The sequence below is a fragment of the Xiphophorus hellerii genome, chromosome 9 (assembly GCF_003331165.1).
Source record: "Xiphophorus hellerii strain 12219 chromosome 9, Xiphophorus_hellerii-4.1, whole genome shotgun sequence".
NCBI lineage: Eukaryota > Metazoa > Chordata > Actinopteri > Cyprinodontiformes > Poeciliidae > Xiphophorus > Xiphophorus hellerii.
The window spans coordinates 22,791,410-22,806,938 of NC_045680.1; the positions used below are offsets into that span (position 1 = coordinate 22,791,410).

At 40.9% G+C, this 15,529-nt stretch overlaps 1 protein-coding gene across 3 annotated transcripts; it reads right to left on the minus strand.

Moving 5' to 3' along the window:
* Positions 1-5,396: 5,396 nt before the first annotated feature.
* dcun1d4 (DCN1, defective in cullin neddylation 1, domain containing 4 (S. cerevisiae)) lies at positions 5,397-15,529 on the minus strand. 3 transcript variants are annotated; one of them, XM_032573286.1, is made up of 11 exons: positions 15,431-15,529; positions 14,087-14,157; positions 13,937-13,976; positions 13,155-13,242; positions 10,979-11,067; positions 10,792-10,862; positions 10,468-10,559; positions 10,235-10,343; positions 9,634-9,738; positions 9,457-9,559; positions 5,397-8,827 (listed from the first exon to the last, which is right to left on the minus strand). In XM_032573286.1, the coding sequence occupies exons 1-11, from the start codon at positions 15,447-15,449 to the stop codon at positions 8,772-8,774; spliced, it is 843 nt and encodes a 280-aa protein (XP_032429177.1). In that variant the 5' UTR covers positions 15,450-15,529; the 3' UTR covers positions 5,397-8,771. The 3 variants fall into 3 exon arrangements, with proteins under 3 accessions (XP_032429177.1, XP_032429178.1, XP_032429175.1); XM_032573287.1 differs by lacking the exon at positions 15,431-15,529 and adding an exon at positions 15,074-15,279; XM_032573284.1 differs by lacking the exon at positions 15,431-15,529 and adding an exon at positions 14,474-15,021.

Consider the following 15,529-nt stretch of genomic DNA (forward strand, 5'->3'; position numbering starts at 1 on the left):
GCACCTGAATTTGGAAAAACAATCCAAATAACGAAAAATGTGGATATTAAAGCATCATCGACAGAGTCAGACTCGTCTTCTAGTAGTGACAGTGACATTGAAAGAAAAGATCAAATCACACAAGAGAAGCAAGAGGAGTTATATATTTCGAAACTCCCAACCAATGTAACTACATTAACCCAGAAGCCAGCAAACCAGTGGCCTACCCTTAATTTTGGGAGAACAACAAAAATCAAAAGACGTCTGGATATCAAAGCACCCACTGCAGATTCAGAGTCATCATCTAGTAGTGACAGTGAGGATGAAACAAGAGGCCATGTGATGAAACCAAAGCAAGAGGAATTGCTGATGTCCAAGCTTCCAAGTAAAGTTTATCCAACAGTGCATCCCAAACCAGAAAATCATTGGTCTGCACCTGATCTTGGCAAAACAACCCAAATCAATAAATCTGTGGATATCAAAGCGTCATCAACAGATTCAGATTCGTCTTCTTGTAGTGAGAGTGACAATGAAAGAAAAGATCAAATCACACAAAAGAAGCAAGAGGAGTTATACATTTCAAAACTTCCAACTAAAGAAACTACAGTAACCCCAAAGCCAGAAAACCAGTGGCCAACCCTTGATTTTGGCAGAGTAAAACGGATCAAAAGACGTCTGGATATCAAAGCACCCACCGCAGATTCAGATTCATCTTCCAGTAGTGACAGTGAGGATGAAACAAGAGGCCATGTAATGAAACCAAGCCAAGAAGAATTGGTGATTTCACAGCTTCCAGGTAAAGTTCCTCCAACAGTGCATCCAAAACCAGAAAATAATTGGTCTGCACCAGATCTTGGCAAAACTACCCAAATCAAGAAACCTGTGGATATCAAAGCATCATCAACAGATTCAGATTCATCTTTTAGTAGTGACAGTGACAATGAAAGAAAAGATCAAATCACACAAAAGAAGCAAGAGGAGTTATACATTTCAAAACTTCCAACTAATGTAACTACATCCACCCAAAAGCCAGCAAGCCAGTGGCCTTCCCTTGATTTTAGGAGAATGACACGAATCAAAAGACGTCTGGATATCAAAGCACCAAAAGCAGATTCAGAGTCATCATCTAGTAGTGACAGTGAGGATGAAACAAGAAGTCATGTTTTGAAACCAAAGCCAGAAGAATTGCTGACATCCAAGCTTCCAAGTAAAGTTTATCCATCAGTACATCCAAAACCAGAAGATAATTGGTCTGCACCTGATTTTGGCAAAACAACCCAAATCAAGAAACCTGTGGATATTAAAGCACTATCAACAGATTCAGATTCATCTTCTAATAGTGACAGTGACAATGAAAGAAAAGATCTAATCACACAAAAGCAGCAAGAGGAGTTATATATTTCGAAACTTCCAACTAATGTAACTACATCCACCCAAAAACCAGCAAGCCAGTGGCCTACCCTAGATTTTGGGAGAACAACAAAAATCAAAAGACGTCTGGATATCAAAGCACCAAAAGCAGATTCAGAGTCATCATCTAGTAGTGACAGTGAGGATGAAACAAGAAGTCATGTTTTGAAACCAAAGCCAGAAGAATTGCTGATGTCCAAGCTTCCAAGTAAAGTTTATCCAATAGTACATCCAAAACCAGAAAATAATTGGTCTACACCTGATCTTGGCAAAACAACCCAAATCAAGAAACCTGTGGATATTAAAGCATTATCAACAGATTCAGATTCATCTTCTAGTAGTGACAGTGACAATAAAACAAAAGATCAAATCACACAAAAGAAGCAAATGGAGGTACATATCTCAAAACCTCTAACTAACGTAACTACAGCAACTCAAAAGCCAGCAAACCAGTGGCCTTCCCTTGATTTTGGGAGACTAACACGACTCAAAAGACGTCTGGACATCAAAGCACCTACAGCGGATAAAGATTCATCATCTAGTAGTGACAGTGAGGATGAAACAAGAGGCCATGTAATGAAACAAAAGCAAGAGGAATTGCTGATGTCCAAGCTTCCAAGTAGAGTTTATCCAACAGTACATCCCAAACCAGAAAATCGTTGGTCTGCACCTGATCTTGCCAATATAACCGAAATCAAGAAAAATGTCGAAATCAAACCAACATCAACAGATTCAGATTCGTCTTCTAGTAGTGACAGTGACAATGAAAGAAAATATAAAATCACACAAAAGCAGCAAGAGGAGTTATACATTTCAAAACTCCCAACTAATGTAACTACATCCACCCAAAAACCAACAAACCAGTGGCCTACCATTGATTTTGGAAGAGTAACACGAATCAAAAGACGTCTGGATATCAAAGCACCCAAAGCAGATTCTGATTCATCTTCCAGTAGCGACAGTGAGGATGAAACAGGAGTGAAAAAACAAGAGGAATTGCTGATTTCACAGCTTCCAGCTAAAGTTCCTACAACAGTTTGTCCTAAACCAGATAACTGTTGGTCTGTACCTGATCTTGGAGAAACAAAAGAATTCAAGAATCCTCTAGTTCCTAGGGCACAATCAACAAACTCTGATTCATCTTCTGGTAGTGACAGTGATAGTGAAAAAGACAAAATGACAAAACTGAAACAAGAAGATTTACTAATATCAAAGCAGCCAGTTCAAACAAGCCAAAAAGCAAGTCAAAAGCAAGGAAACCAATGGCCTTCCCTTGATCTTTGGAAAATAAGACAATTTAAAAGGCGTCTTGATATCAAAGCACCAACAGCAGATTCAAATTCATCTTCTAGCAGTGACAGTGAGGATGAAACAAGTGGGCATGTGGTACAACAAAAACAAGAGGAACTGCGGATGTCAACGTCTTCTACCAAGATGACAACAAAGGTAAAATTGGAAAATCAATGGCCTTCATCTGTTCTTGGCAAAACATACATCAAGAGTCCTCTAGATATTAAGGTACCATCTCCAAGTTCTGACTCATCTTCTAGCAGTGAGGATGAGACAAGAGGCCACATGAAAACACAAAAGCAAGAAGAATCACTAATCTTAAGGAATTCAGCTGACATAACTCAATCATTAAAATCTAACTCAGAAAATCAATGGCCTACCCTGTATCTTGGACAAATACCAAGTATTCAAAGACGTCTAGATATCAAAGTTGCTATTCCTCATGAATCATTGTTGAAAGTTGACAGAGAGAGAAACCTTGAAGGAGTCAAGCCATCCTTAACCAGACAGGTACATGATAAAGCTTCATCACCATTGCTACAGTTGGGTCTCAGCAGCAAATCTCTGGGGTTTAAAAAATCTGAATCACAATCATCCAGTAGTGAAAGTGAGGATGAGAACAGAGACCAGAAAGCTAAAAACAGAAAAGATCAATCCTTTACATCAACAGCCTCAGAGAAATTAATAAGGTTTCAAATAGCTCCTGGGATATACATTCCTTACAATCCAAAGACAGACCACAACATCAAATTGGAAAAGTATACTGATATTTCAGGTGACCTGGAGGACATGCCAACAAATGACACCAGCAGAACAACACTTGAGGTAGACCCAGAGCTTCAGTCAAGATGGGCCACAATGAATCTTGGAGTCTCCCGCTTCCGAAAGCGTCTCGAAATCTCATCCCATGCAACAGAATCCGATCTGAACTCCCCAGCAGACTCTTCTTTCACCTCCGGCAGTGAAAGTGGTTCTGGGAGAAGACAAAGACTAAGGAGAAGGTTTGCTGGGATCCAAGAAACACACAAAAGCTCGTCTGCAGAGCTGGAAAATGTTCAACTAAATGTGTCTCCAACTCCAAAGAGTCCAGAAGACACGTTCACTTTCTCAGATATAGTTAAACAGAGAATAAATAAAAATCACAGTGATAAAGATTCAAGAAGTCCATCAAAGCAGAGCTCTAATTCCTCTTCTAGCAGTGACAGTGAGGATGAGACAAAAGACCACAGTGTTATTGACCTGAGTCGTGGTGTTCCACGCATCAAGAGGCGTTTAGATATCAAGGCACCGTCTCCAGAGCCAAGTAATACCCCACCTTTTCTCATTGGAAATGAAGACTTGACAGAGCACAATGCATTGCAAAGCACAAGCACACAAGCATCAACTATCATTGGACCAACAGATGAATCGCTTATCACTTATAAGCGATCTATTTTCAAATCCTTATCACTACCAAGTAGTTCTTTCACACCGAATGGCAGCCGTCAGACTGTCAGCTATATCCCCAATCTTTCAAAAGATGGGTCAAATGACAAGGACACGTCTCTTTCTTCAAAGGCCCCAAAAAGTACAAGCTTTGATGACATCATAAAGAGGAGACTGAGACCATCCAGATCCAAGGCCGATGGAGACCTGATGGAAAAAATAAAATGGACTCATGTTGGTCATCATTTGCCTGACCTTTCAAGCTCCAAATCAGGAGAAGGTGTGGATGTAACGCCCAAATCTCTGCCGCAAGCTTCATTCACAGAGCTAACTTCTCCCTCAAACGATTCTGAAAGTAGTACAACTGCCTTTAGCATATTGCAGCTCAGCAAGAAGTCAGATGCAACACAAACACACAAATATTCATCACTTGGTCCTGAAGTCGCACCCTCTCCCTCCGGTGATGTTCTCCGTGTGCTTGGAAACTCATCCCAAAGGACACCAGAAATTCAGAGGGCTGCATTAGGGGACAAGAATGAGAGAAAAGGCCTGAGTGCCCTAAAAGCCATGTCACGAGACAGGAGAAACTGGGAGGGGGATGACGATAGACATCTTGTGTTTGATACACAAGATGGCAGCATCTCCAGTCACAGCCAGTCTGAAAAAGACAAAGTCTCGTCTCAACAGTCTCAAATTCATTCTCCTTCTGCGAGTGAGTCGAAAAAAGACATGGATTTGTTGCTGTTGTACGGTGTTCCCCGCTACAAGAGACATGGTGTTGGGGACTCATTGACGGAGACTTCACGTCCTGATCCAGCTACACCTCAGCAAGATGACTGAAGAGGGCAAATGGTGGGGATCTCCTTAATAAAGGAAAGATCCTGCTGGTAGAAAAAGTAAAAGTATGAGCAGGTGTGAAATCAGGAAGAACTGGCAGCCAATTGGAGTTTATTTTTTTTAAATATGCACATTATTTTTAAGTGTAAATTATTACAACTGTATAAGCTTTGAAATGACATGTCAATATTTGTGACTAGTATTTTTAGGAGCAGCCAACCTCAATTATGTTTAATGTTTGAAACAATTTTTGGTTGTCACTTTAAAATGATCAAGACACTTTCAAATCAAGTTCACTATGAGATCATTTATACTCCTACCTACATTAAAACCATTTCCTAAAGCAGAAATAGAGCCTGAGTATTTGTAAAGAGGTGGACTGTAATCGTAATGTCTGTTGTACTTTTTTCCCCCCCAAACATCCTATATAGTCAGAGAATCCAGGTATCAGCCAGTAAGTTAATAAACCTTTTTATTTATGTGTATAGACATTGGTTATAGTGAAAACAAACATATAGACACTCATTGTTTACATACATATTTACAGTCGGGACAAGGCTGTTCATCCTCCTGCATTTTCATTGGAGAATACTAAAAGATTTATCTCTACACAGTATTTGGTAAGCAAGGAAACAGTTAAATCCAGTTTTTGCTAATGGTGGAGATCCCCAATGGAATCGTATGTGTGTGATCTAACGACTGATTTTTATGTGCATCATAACAACTGCAGAAATTTTTTTTTATATATATGTATATATAAAAAAAATATATATTGCATGAACTTCAAAATAAAATAAGAGTCTTCACACCGGTTGCAGCTGTCTTATTACTCTCTACATAATGATGCGTGGGATGGGATAAATGCAGGAGGGAACTCCTGAGCCACCATGAGGTTTACAGGTGTGTTCCAGGTCGTAGTGGACACAATTGTATTTTTTAATTTTTTTTTTCATAGGAAAAATAAACTAACATGACTGTGTTTGTCAAATTAAGCACAAAACACATGCACAAATAACTGTACAAAACAAAGCATGTCTGAAAAATGTTTTCAAAAAATCTCATCCATTCACAAAAGGCTCTGTCAGAGCATGCATGCAAATAGTAAATCTTCTGACGGTGCAGCATCACATCACAGTCAAAGACAAAAAAGATTTTATACATGTGTTACAAGAACATTACACTAGGCAAACAGAACAGCATAGCATCATCACACACTTTCAAACGGTCAGTGTCCACATTTTTTTTCGTTTACGCCCTACGGGTGGTACAAAGAAACGCTTTGAGCAAACCTACCTCGCTAGCCTAAAGGACGCCGCGTCCTCGGAGGGTCTCGGGTGTTCCACTGCAGCTGTAGTAACACTGTCAGCGTTGGGAGGAATGCTACTCGTTAAAAGGAGACCAGAAACTATCCATGGACTGAGGAAGACGAACAAATGCCAAATACCAAGACAAAAAAAATGGACACCATCTGGCACTATGTAACACAGCCTAAACAGTCTGAAATCGTCCTGAAAGGTTACCTGACTACTTGTGTGTCACTGACTGCATGTCCTGAATGTACGGTGTCTTCCAAAAAGCGTCGAGCACCCCTGATTTTTTTTCCCCACAGTTTGTCAAGTTGTAAACACAAACATCGGCGCATTTTGATGGGGATTTTTTTTTTGTGACAAACCAACACAAAGCAGTGCACCATACTGAAGTGGAGGGAAAATTAAGTTTTGTTTTTATCCTAATTTGAGAGTTGTGTGGTGTGTTTGCATCAGGTCCTATTTACTCTGGAAAAAAAACAGAAAACTCTATAAAGACCAGAGTTTTTATAGCAGACAGGCCACGGAGAAAGTTGTGAAGATGTTTAAACGCTATGGAAACAAGGTGGTGTATGCGTACCACTATTGCATATTAAATTATACTGGAAGCACTTTGCTGTTCTCTAGTGGTCACATTCATTCTAAATCCTTTCCAACATAGCTTATTTACTAAATACATCTGGTACATGCTATATTCAAATTAATCTATTCAAATTTAAAATTGTTTGAAAAAAACAAAAAACAAACGTATTTTATTAAATAAATTCAGACAAGGATTTAAAGTAGAGCTGACATCCTGAGCTTGGAAGATTGTTCAGGGTATTCGTCAAATATTCATCTTAAAATGTAAATGAAGTGGTGAAACTGTCTACCCAGACAGACAACAGCTGGATAAGCAGAAGAAGGTGTGAAAAACTAAATAATCTAAGACTCGTACTCCACAAATCTGACCCTCAAGTACGGTATGAATGGCCAAAGGAAATGCATTAAAGAAGTCATCAGAAGTGGCATTTACCATAAGATACAGAAAACTCAGGTCAGATGAGATCAAGATTTAACTTTCTAGCCAAGAGGGAAAACCCTGTTATGGAAAACTGCATGTCGCCCACTTCATCATCCCCACCGTTATTTATGGTGGTGGCAGGATCATGCTGTGGTGATGCTGTTCTTTGCAGAAACAGAGTTGATAGGCAAACTACTAAATTAGCAAAACACAGTAAGAAAATTGGTTGGAGTCCGCAAAAAAAACAAACAACTTGACTTTTAGTTGGACGTTCAAATTAACACAACTAGTAGACTTAAATAACCAAAACAAACCAAAAAAAAATTCCAACTCTAATTGCTGAAAAGTAGTTGTAAGCAGGACTAATTCTGGGGGGTTGAATACAAATGCATGGTCCAATTTTTATTTTTTTTTATGCATCGTTTTCCTTCCGCTTGAGAACGAAGCACTACTTTGTGCTGGTCCATTACGTCAAATCTCAACAAAATGCGTAGGAGTTTGTGTTTGTTTTGCAACAAACTTCGGAGGAAAAAAAAAAAGTAAGAGGTATGAATACCTTTGAAAGGCACCGTAGAGTCACATGTAGAAATGTTAGGGTTTGTTGGTATCTGTGCGGGACACACAATGCGACTTTCCATGTTTGAGGCACAGTAACACTCTTATCTACGCAGCGTAGAGACATAAACCGTCGTTAGACCAATGAATGCAGAGCAGAGCACTGGTGGCTCACGGTTGCACTGTAGTAAGAGTTAGTAAGCAGCAATGCTGATTCGTTTGGTGTTATGAGGTCTGAAGTCTTTGCATGGGGCTAGCAGAAAGTTATCAGCAAAACAGGAGGAGGGATAAGGGAAGAAAGAAAAAATGGAGGGAAAGAACAAACTGGCTTTTTCTGATGGTAAACGGTGCAGGCATCAGAAACCTGCAGTCAACCCTTTGACACAGTGTGCTTTAAGGAGAACTACTAAACTAAACAAACCCACAGACAGTAGTTAGTGCCATCTGTCCCGAGGAGCTCAGGTCGAAGTTCATTGCACGGGTCTTTTAATGTGTGTGTGTGTGTGCCTAGAGGTTTCCGAGTGATCCTGGTTGAGACTCGAACGCAACGCTTGAATGGTCGCCCCCTCTTGGTTTCCCTGCGCTGACTACGCCATTTTGTTCCCACCGTCAGTGTATGATAGATACCATGTTATCCCAACACAGACAACAATATGAGACGTCACAGTGACAGAGAGCAACGCCACTCGGCGGGGTTCGGGAACAGGGGTCCACCCACAATGCAACTTCCATAGGGAGCATAACTCCACAAGGACAGCGCTCCTCCAAACGGGGAGTCGGAGAGCGGCAAAACCCCCCACCCACCCACAGCCGAACCCCTTCTTTTTAACCAGGAGGCACCAACTGTCACTGCCTTACCGATTTTGTTGGGTTTTGCTTATTGGTTGTTTATGCTCAAGAGTAGTTGTGGTCACAGTTAAACTTTTTTTTTTTCTTCCATTCTCCCCCTCACCCCTCATCTGCAGCTATGACATCTGTCTTTCCTTGTACCATTCCACAAACTCATCCAGCAAAACAGGCCCTGACAAAAGGAAGAGACACAGAGTCAGTACTACCGTAACAAATCAGTGGGATACCAGAGATGCACCGATCCGATACTAGTATCTGTATCGGACCCAATATTGGAAAAAAAAAAATTTTTTTTAGATTGGGTATCGGGCAGATCTATTCAGTCTAATTCTATGATTTTGCTCTGAGTGATGTTATGCTTTATTATTGATTTGACACTATATTCAGAATGCTTAATTTTCAGAACAATTTGAAAGAAGGTTTGTAGCAGTTTATAAAAAATAAAAAAAAACATTGGTAGTCAACCGATTGTTTTTGTCAGTTTATTATTAATTTTACATTGGCTGATTATTAAAGTTGTATTGTTTTTACATGTTTGACCAAGATTATGACGCTATTGCCATATTTAAGCGTGCTGTACTGGTGCAGAGTTATCAAATAAATGTGTAATTCAGTACATTTATGTCTGTGTTTAAAAAAACAAATAAACGCTTTCGGGACTTTTGCTTTAGCACCGTTTTCTGAATCAGATCCGTTTTGCTGATATTAAACCTCATATCAGTATCGGTATCAAGTGGGGGGAAAAAATGGATCAGTGCATCTCTATGTGATCCATTTCCATTCAATCGGGTTTTGACTTACAGGCACCGTCTTCATCATAGTTACTAAGGTCCAGGTTGATTGTCCTGCTGAACTCTAAAACATTGCACCACTGGTCTTTGTTGACGACTTTGTACTTGGATTGCTAAGGAACAAAAGGAAAACAGTTATTCTCAGTTTGGTTCTGTGTGGCTACAGACGCATTATTGATATGCTCACCTCTAAAAACTGATTAAACACAGGAAACAGAGGCCATGTTTTCCCCAGGAGAAGCCCCAGCATGCACTTTGCTGTGTTCAAGTCCAGACTCCTCTGATCTTTTTCCTGTCCAATGAAAAAAAAAATAAAAATACTCATGTTAAAATTCAGGCAAAAATGACATGAAACCTTTTAATTTTTTCCTTTTCTTGTTCATTCTTAGAATTTTATCCAATACACCAAACTAAAGCTGCACACAGTGGAGATCAGTCTAACACTGAGCTGGTTCTCAGTTCAGTATTAGACTTTCCTGTTGAACTCACTCTGCCTGGTCACACAATTTTCCCCCAAAATATTCAAAACAAAATGCAGCTTGGAAAACCGAAATACTTCGCCACTGTGCTACCTGGGGTTTGAATCCACAAGCCACATGTATTTCCCCTTGGGCACAAGATTGGCTGTTTATTGAGTAAATTACACTGTGATATAATCCATTTACTAATTAAGAAACCTCTCAAAACAAATGGCAGCGTTGTGTAACCAATTCTCGCGTGGAGCTTTTCCGATCAGTTGAAATGAATTAAATCTGAACGCCGCCTGTGTGACTTCTCACTCGACTTACCCGAGCGAAATCAAAGGCGTATCTGTAGATGAGCTTAAAACTGGTGCTGTCGTTCAGGACAGATCTCAGGTAGTCGAGGGAATTCCTCAGTCTCTCAGTGGAATCGCACCTTTAAAAAAAACAACAAAAAAAAACAGTAGAAGTACCTCAGAGAGGTTCAATACTTAAAAACAGCTCTGCTGAATTTAACAGAATTTGAACAGAAAGAGACAAAAACATTGTGGCTGGCTTACTGCAGTGAGCCCATGCCTCTTAGCCACTCCTGAAGAGTGAAGTACCCCATACTCTGAGCATCCAGCTTCCAAGCCAGAACCAGCATCACCACCTGGGAATAAAATGTAAAACGACAGTCGCATAAATTGTTAAACAGGAGCAATTCCTTTGGCAGCCTGTTACCGGACCTCAATGACCGGCTCAACAGAAACTGGCGATACAGGTTGGGAGTTTCAGGGGGATCGTCTGGGAGAACCAGAGATCACGCCGAGAAGAGCATAGAAGCACAGAGCTTAAGGCTTAACCAAGCAAAAATGAAGAAAAAAAAAAAAAAATCTGCATACATTCTCTGGCTCTACTCCAATGTCCTCGCAGAACTTCTCTATGCCCTCTGGACCCACGACGTCGTCACAACCTGGTTTAGATAAATGAGCGGCGTCAGCTCAGTTTTTAGAGCTGTGAACGCACAGCAGTGATGGACGGATGAATGGATGAAGGCAACTAAACCAAACGCATGTGGAAGCTACTTGCCTGCATACTCATAGAACCACTCCAAACATCTTTTACTGGAAAACGTCTCCTCCTCCCGGATCTGCGATGTCTCGTGTTTTCTGAAAATGCTGCAGTTGAGGAGACAGTCAGCAGAACCACACACACAGTACAGCATGTGAATGTGATGGTGTGGTTTAAGATATCCTTTATAAGATCCCTACTGGTAAAACTGTGAAAATGGCCATGGTTATGCCCATTTCCACTTTATCAGAAAAATCAAGTTCTTAGCAACACCACCTTCCACATTTTGTAACAATACAGAGAAAAAACTTCAACACATTTCATTTGAAATTTACGTGATAGACCAACTGAGCAATTACAGGGTTTCTGTAGGTTTCAGCCATTCAAAATTAAGACGTTTTATGACCTTGTGAAGGCCACCTTGATTGAAACTTAAGATAGAAAAACTGCTAGTATGCTAGCAAATATATGCCATGCTAGTATATCCTAGTATGCTAGCTAATATACTACTATGCACTTGGTAGCTAGGTAGCATTATATGCTAGCTACTCTTACACACAGTACAGAGTGTGTAGACTCTGTTAGAGTGAAAGGCTAGCTAGCAAGGGTATATTAGTAGATAATTACTGGTAGCCTCAACCACTTTGAGCCACTGAAGCTAATGAAAAAGTCTTAATGTGACGTCGGTGTGCTGTGATGGTGCAGGGGTAAAGCGCAACCCACATATGGAGACCTTAGTCCTCGACTCGGCTGTCGCAGGTTCGATTCCCAGCCTGGTGACATTCACTGCGTGCATTCCTGACTCTCTCATTACCCACTTTTCTGTCAATTCACTGTAAAATAAAGGCCACTAGAGCCAATAAAACCTTAAAAAAAAAAAAAAGTCTTAATGTGTCGGAAAGGTTTGCCTGACAGAAAAGTCCCGTAAGAAAATGAAAAACACAAACAAAAACAGGATTAAATAGTCCTGCCGCAACAAAATTTAAGACTTGTTCTTTAAGGCATTTGGATTTTTTAAATGAATGCATAACATTTTAAGGACTTCATTTTAGATTCACAAATCCAAGACTTTTTAAGGGTGCATGGACACCTTGAATTAGAGCGAATGTAATCAAAGAAGAGCCGTAGTAACTCTGGAGTAGCTGAAGGGATTGACAGCACCAGCTGAAACAATCTGGTCTCAATTATTAGTGATGCACTCCACAAGTCTGGTCTCAATGAAAGACTTGTGATCACGCTAAAAAAAAAAGCCATAATAAGTGTTGCTCCCAGTTTGTCGCATGCCAAGCAGGAGAGAGCAAACGCGACAGAACGCGATCAGGACAGAAGAGACCAAAAGTGACTTTTTTTTTGGCCTACAAACAAAACAGTTTGTGTGGAACACAGCGGCATGATTGCCAGAAAAATATTTAATTGATTGCCATAATTACATAAATTATAATTAACTAGAATTTTTAAGGCCTTTCTTACACTCTCCATTAGTTGTAGCATCTCAGCCAAAGAAAAGCTCCTGATGCAGGTGCATCAACTGGTCAAATGTGTTATCAAATATCACATTCAATTGTGATATTGAGCACACTGATGTTGCTGTGATTATTGCAATGCATCACATTGTGCAGATCAGGGGTGGAGGAAAATACTACTAAACAGTTTTTGTTTGATATCTAAAAACTATGTATCGTTTTCTCCTACCTCACAATTCAGAGGGTCTTCTTCTTAAGATCTCACATTTCATATCTTAAATGACTCATGCATCGGTTAATGCTTTTTTTTTTAAATCACTTTGTAGCATTTTGAGATTTACGTGCAAAGTGCATTATAAATATAAATGTTATTATTATAGAATATTGATCCCCAAGGGGAAATTGGTTACTGTTGAGGAGCTCCTCCAATCCAAAGTGTTAAATTTATAACACAAGTGTGAAATTACAAGTAGTTTAAATATGACCCGAACATAAAATAAGTTAAATAAAATTAAAAACAAAGAAAACTTGCTACAACATGTTTCCACTACAATGTGTTGGTTCGTCGGAAAATCCCAATAAAAACACATTGAGGCTTCTGGTTGTAATGCGGCACAATGTGGAATAGTTCAAGTGATATGAATATTTTTATAAAAGAAGAAAAACAGAAAGAAAAAGAAAAAAAGGGGGGGGAAAAAATCGACTAGATCTTGAGGAAAGGAATCTCCCACCTGTCTTGGCGACTTTTCTTGGCCGACAGGTCCTCTCCGGCAGAAGGTCTCCTCTTTTTTCTCGGCGGCATGGCTCTGGAGCAGCAAGCTGGGAAGGAAACAAACTATTATCACCACTGCTACAGTCATACGACAAACTGGATCACTGGCTGCCCTAATAACGCCTCGTAAAGACGTGTAAAAAAAAAAAAAACCTTAAAAAAAATGTATGCTTTACCATCAGCCTCCCCTCACCCTAATTGGAAAACACTGAACCAGTGGAGAAAAAAAATCCCTCATTGGGACACCAAAAATCACTGATATGTCTTCTTATCAGTGCTCCCAATATAGCATCTTACCACTATGCGTTGAATGTTCAGGAGGCATGCTAGGAAAAAGCTTCTTACTAGCCTACCATCACAAACGTAAACTTCAATTAGAATTGGTGCTTCGGTCAAAGATTGGACTTTTCCATACTAATAGACCAGACTACATATAGACTCTGGAGCTTGCAAGGTGTTACGGAACAAGCGCACCGGAGCTACTATTATGTAGCTAAAGCTATGCACCAGCTTAGGTGTGACACCTTTGTGTGAACATGTGACTCCACCTGGAGTTTAAAGGTGTTTGCACATTTTTCCACAGGACTTCTTAATCTGCGACAAACCCTCCGAGGCGTGCGTTCGTGATAAAGCTCTCTTCCGAAACTTCCAGCTAAAACGTTTTCAAGGGGAAATGCATTGGGCTTTGAAGGGAAGCTGAAAATAGGTCACTGTGTTTCAGATGATGCCGTGTGGGTTTACCTGACGGGTGACTGTCCGGTCCAACGTCTTCGGTCAGATTCTAACAAAAGATTTATTTATTTTTTTAAAAGATGTGGAAACATGACTGATATGTTCAGTGACATGGGGATTCAAATAGAAAAAAAAAAGAAGATGACAGCAGATATTTACCAGCCGATGTAAGGTGTGATGGATCTTGTGGATATTGGCCAGTGTAGTCAGATGGGAATTCAGCTGAAAATCTAGGTCCACGAGAGAACAGATGTAAAACAATATATTCCTCTACACCTTAAATGTCCGTAACTGTGCAGGGGTGTAAGTTGAGTGACATCATCGCAGCCCAAACTAACTATCATCGTATTTTGGGACTATTTCTGGTTTAGTAACCAACGGATCAATGCGGATGGTCTCCAAATCAAGTCTTCATGTCCTAGCAAACTGCAGGGGAGGTCTCTCCCTCAACTCGGAACGTATTCGGCCATTTCAGCCACCCTGTCACAAAAAAAAAATAATCGTAGCCGATTTCTGTTTTAAACTCGTCATCAAGCGGTGACTTACTTCTAGAGGCCAAACTTTGGATAAAATAGCCAACGCGTAGAGACGAACGGAAAGCACTAGCTTGCATACCTAACGTAGCAGTCCAGGCAAGCAACTTGCACAGAGTTTACAAAGTATCCAGAGAGCTTTGGCCGTGTGGGTGTTGTAGTTCTTCTTCCTGGAGGAGGCCATTGAGGGTTGCGGCTCCGCTTGGGATGCGGAACTACAACTCCCAAGCCTTTCCGAAACAACTACTTCTCTCAGACCCCGTCTACCCCCCAACATTTTTCACCCCGACTGAATACGCTTTACATTGATTAAAAAATGTATCGCTATATGGCCACTGGCAGGAGAGCACTGCGCAGACGTTTTGCAGCAGCTGGTGCAGGTGACGCAAGGAGCGACAGCGGCGCTGCAGCAGGCAAACCAAAGATGTTTTAGGCAACTGCGTCACAATTTTCATTCTCCCCAACAGTCCGCAGCTGGCCAGAAAATCGGCCAATTAACGCCGACATTACGTCGGTGTCAAGTTTGAGCCGAAACGAGCCCGGCGGGGAAATCAGGCACGACGAATAATAATTATGGGGGGGGGGGAAAAAACAAAAAAACACCACAACTCACCGATAACCATCGAAAACAACCTGAACTCAAACAACGTCGGCGGGATTTGACCGAGCACTGAATGCACAACACGAAAACCCGACTGCAGACGACCGCGAAGTGTCTGACTGAGCCTTCTGCAGGCTCAAAACGAGTGAAATTACAGCAGGCGTCCGTCCTTTGTTGTCGCCCCAGACAGTGCTGCCAAATACAAAGAGAGCAGCAAATAACACGGGATTCATCAAACCTCACGGAGCCACGGGACAAAAGCGGATGTAGAAACCCCGCACGTCCGCTTCCTTCTCTCTGACACGCGACTCCCTAGCCGACAAACACCGCAAATTTACACCGAAAAGCCGCTGAAACGTTTCTACTTACTTGCCGCATCAGAGTGCATTTTTATGAAACATACAACTGTCTGTGGGAAGTCCGTAGACCGGCCAATAGGCGGGCCTTGCTAGCGTAAGTGACGCCCGC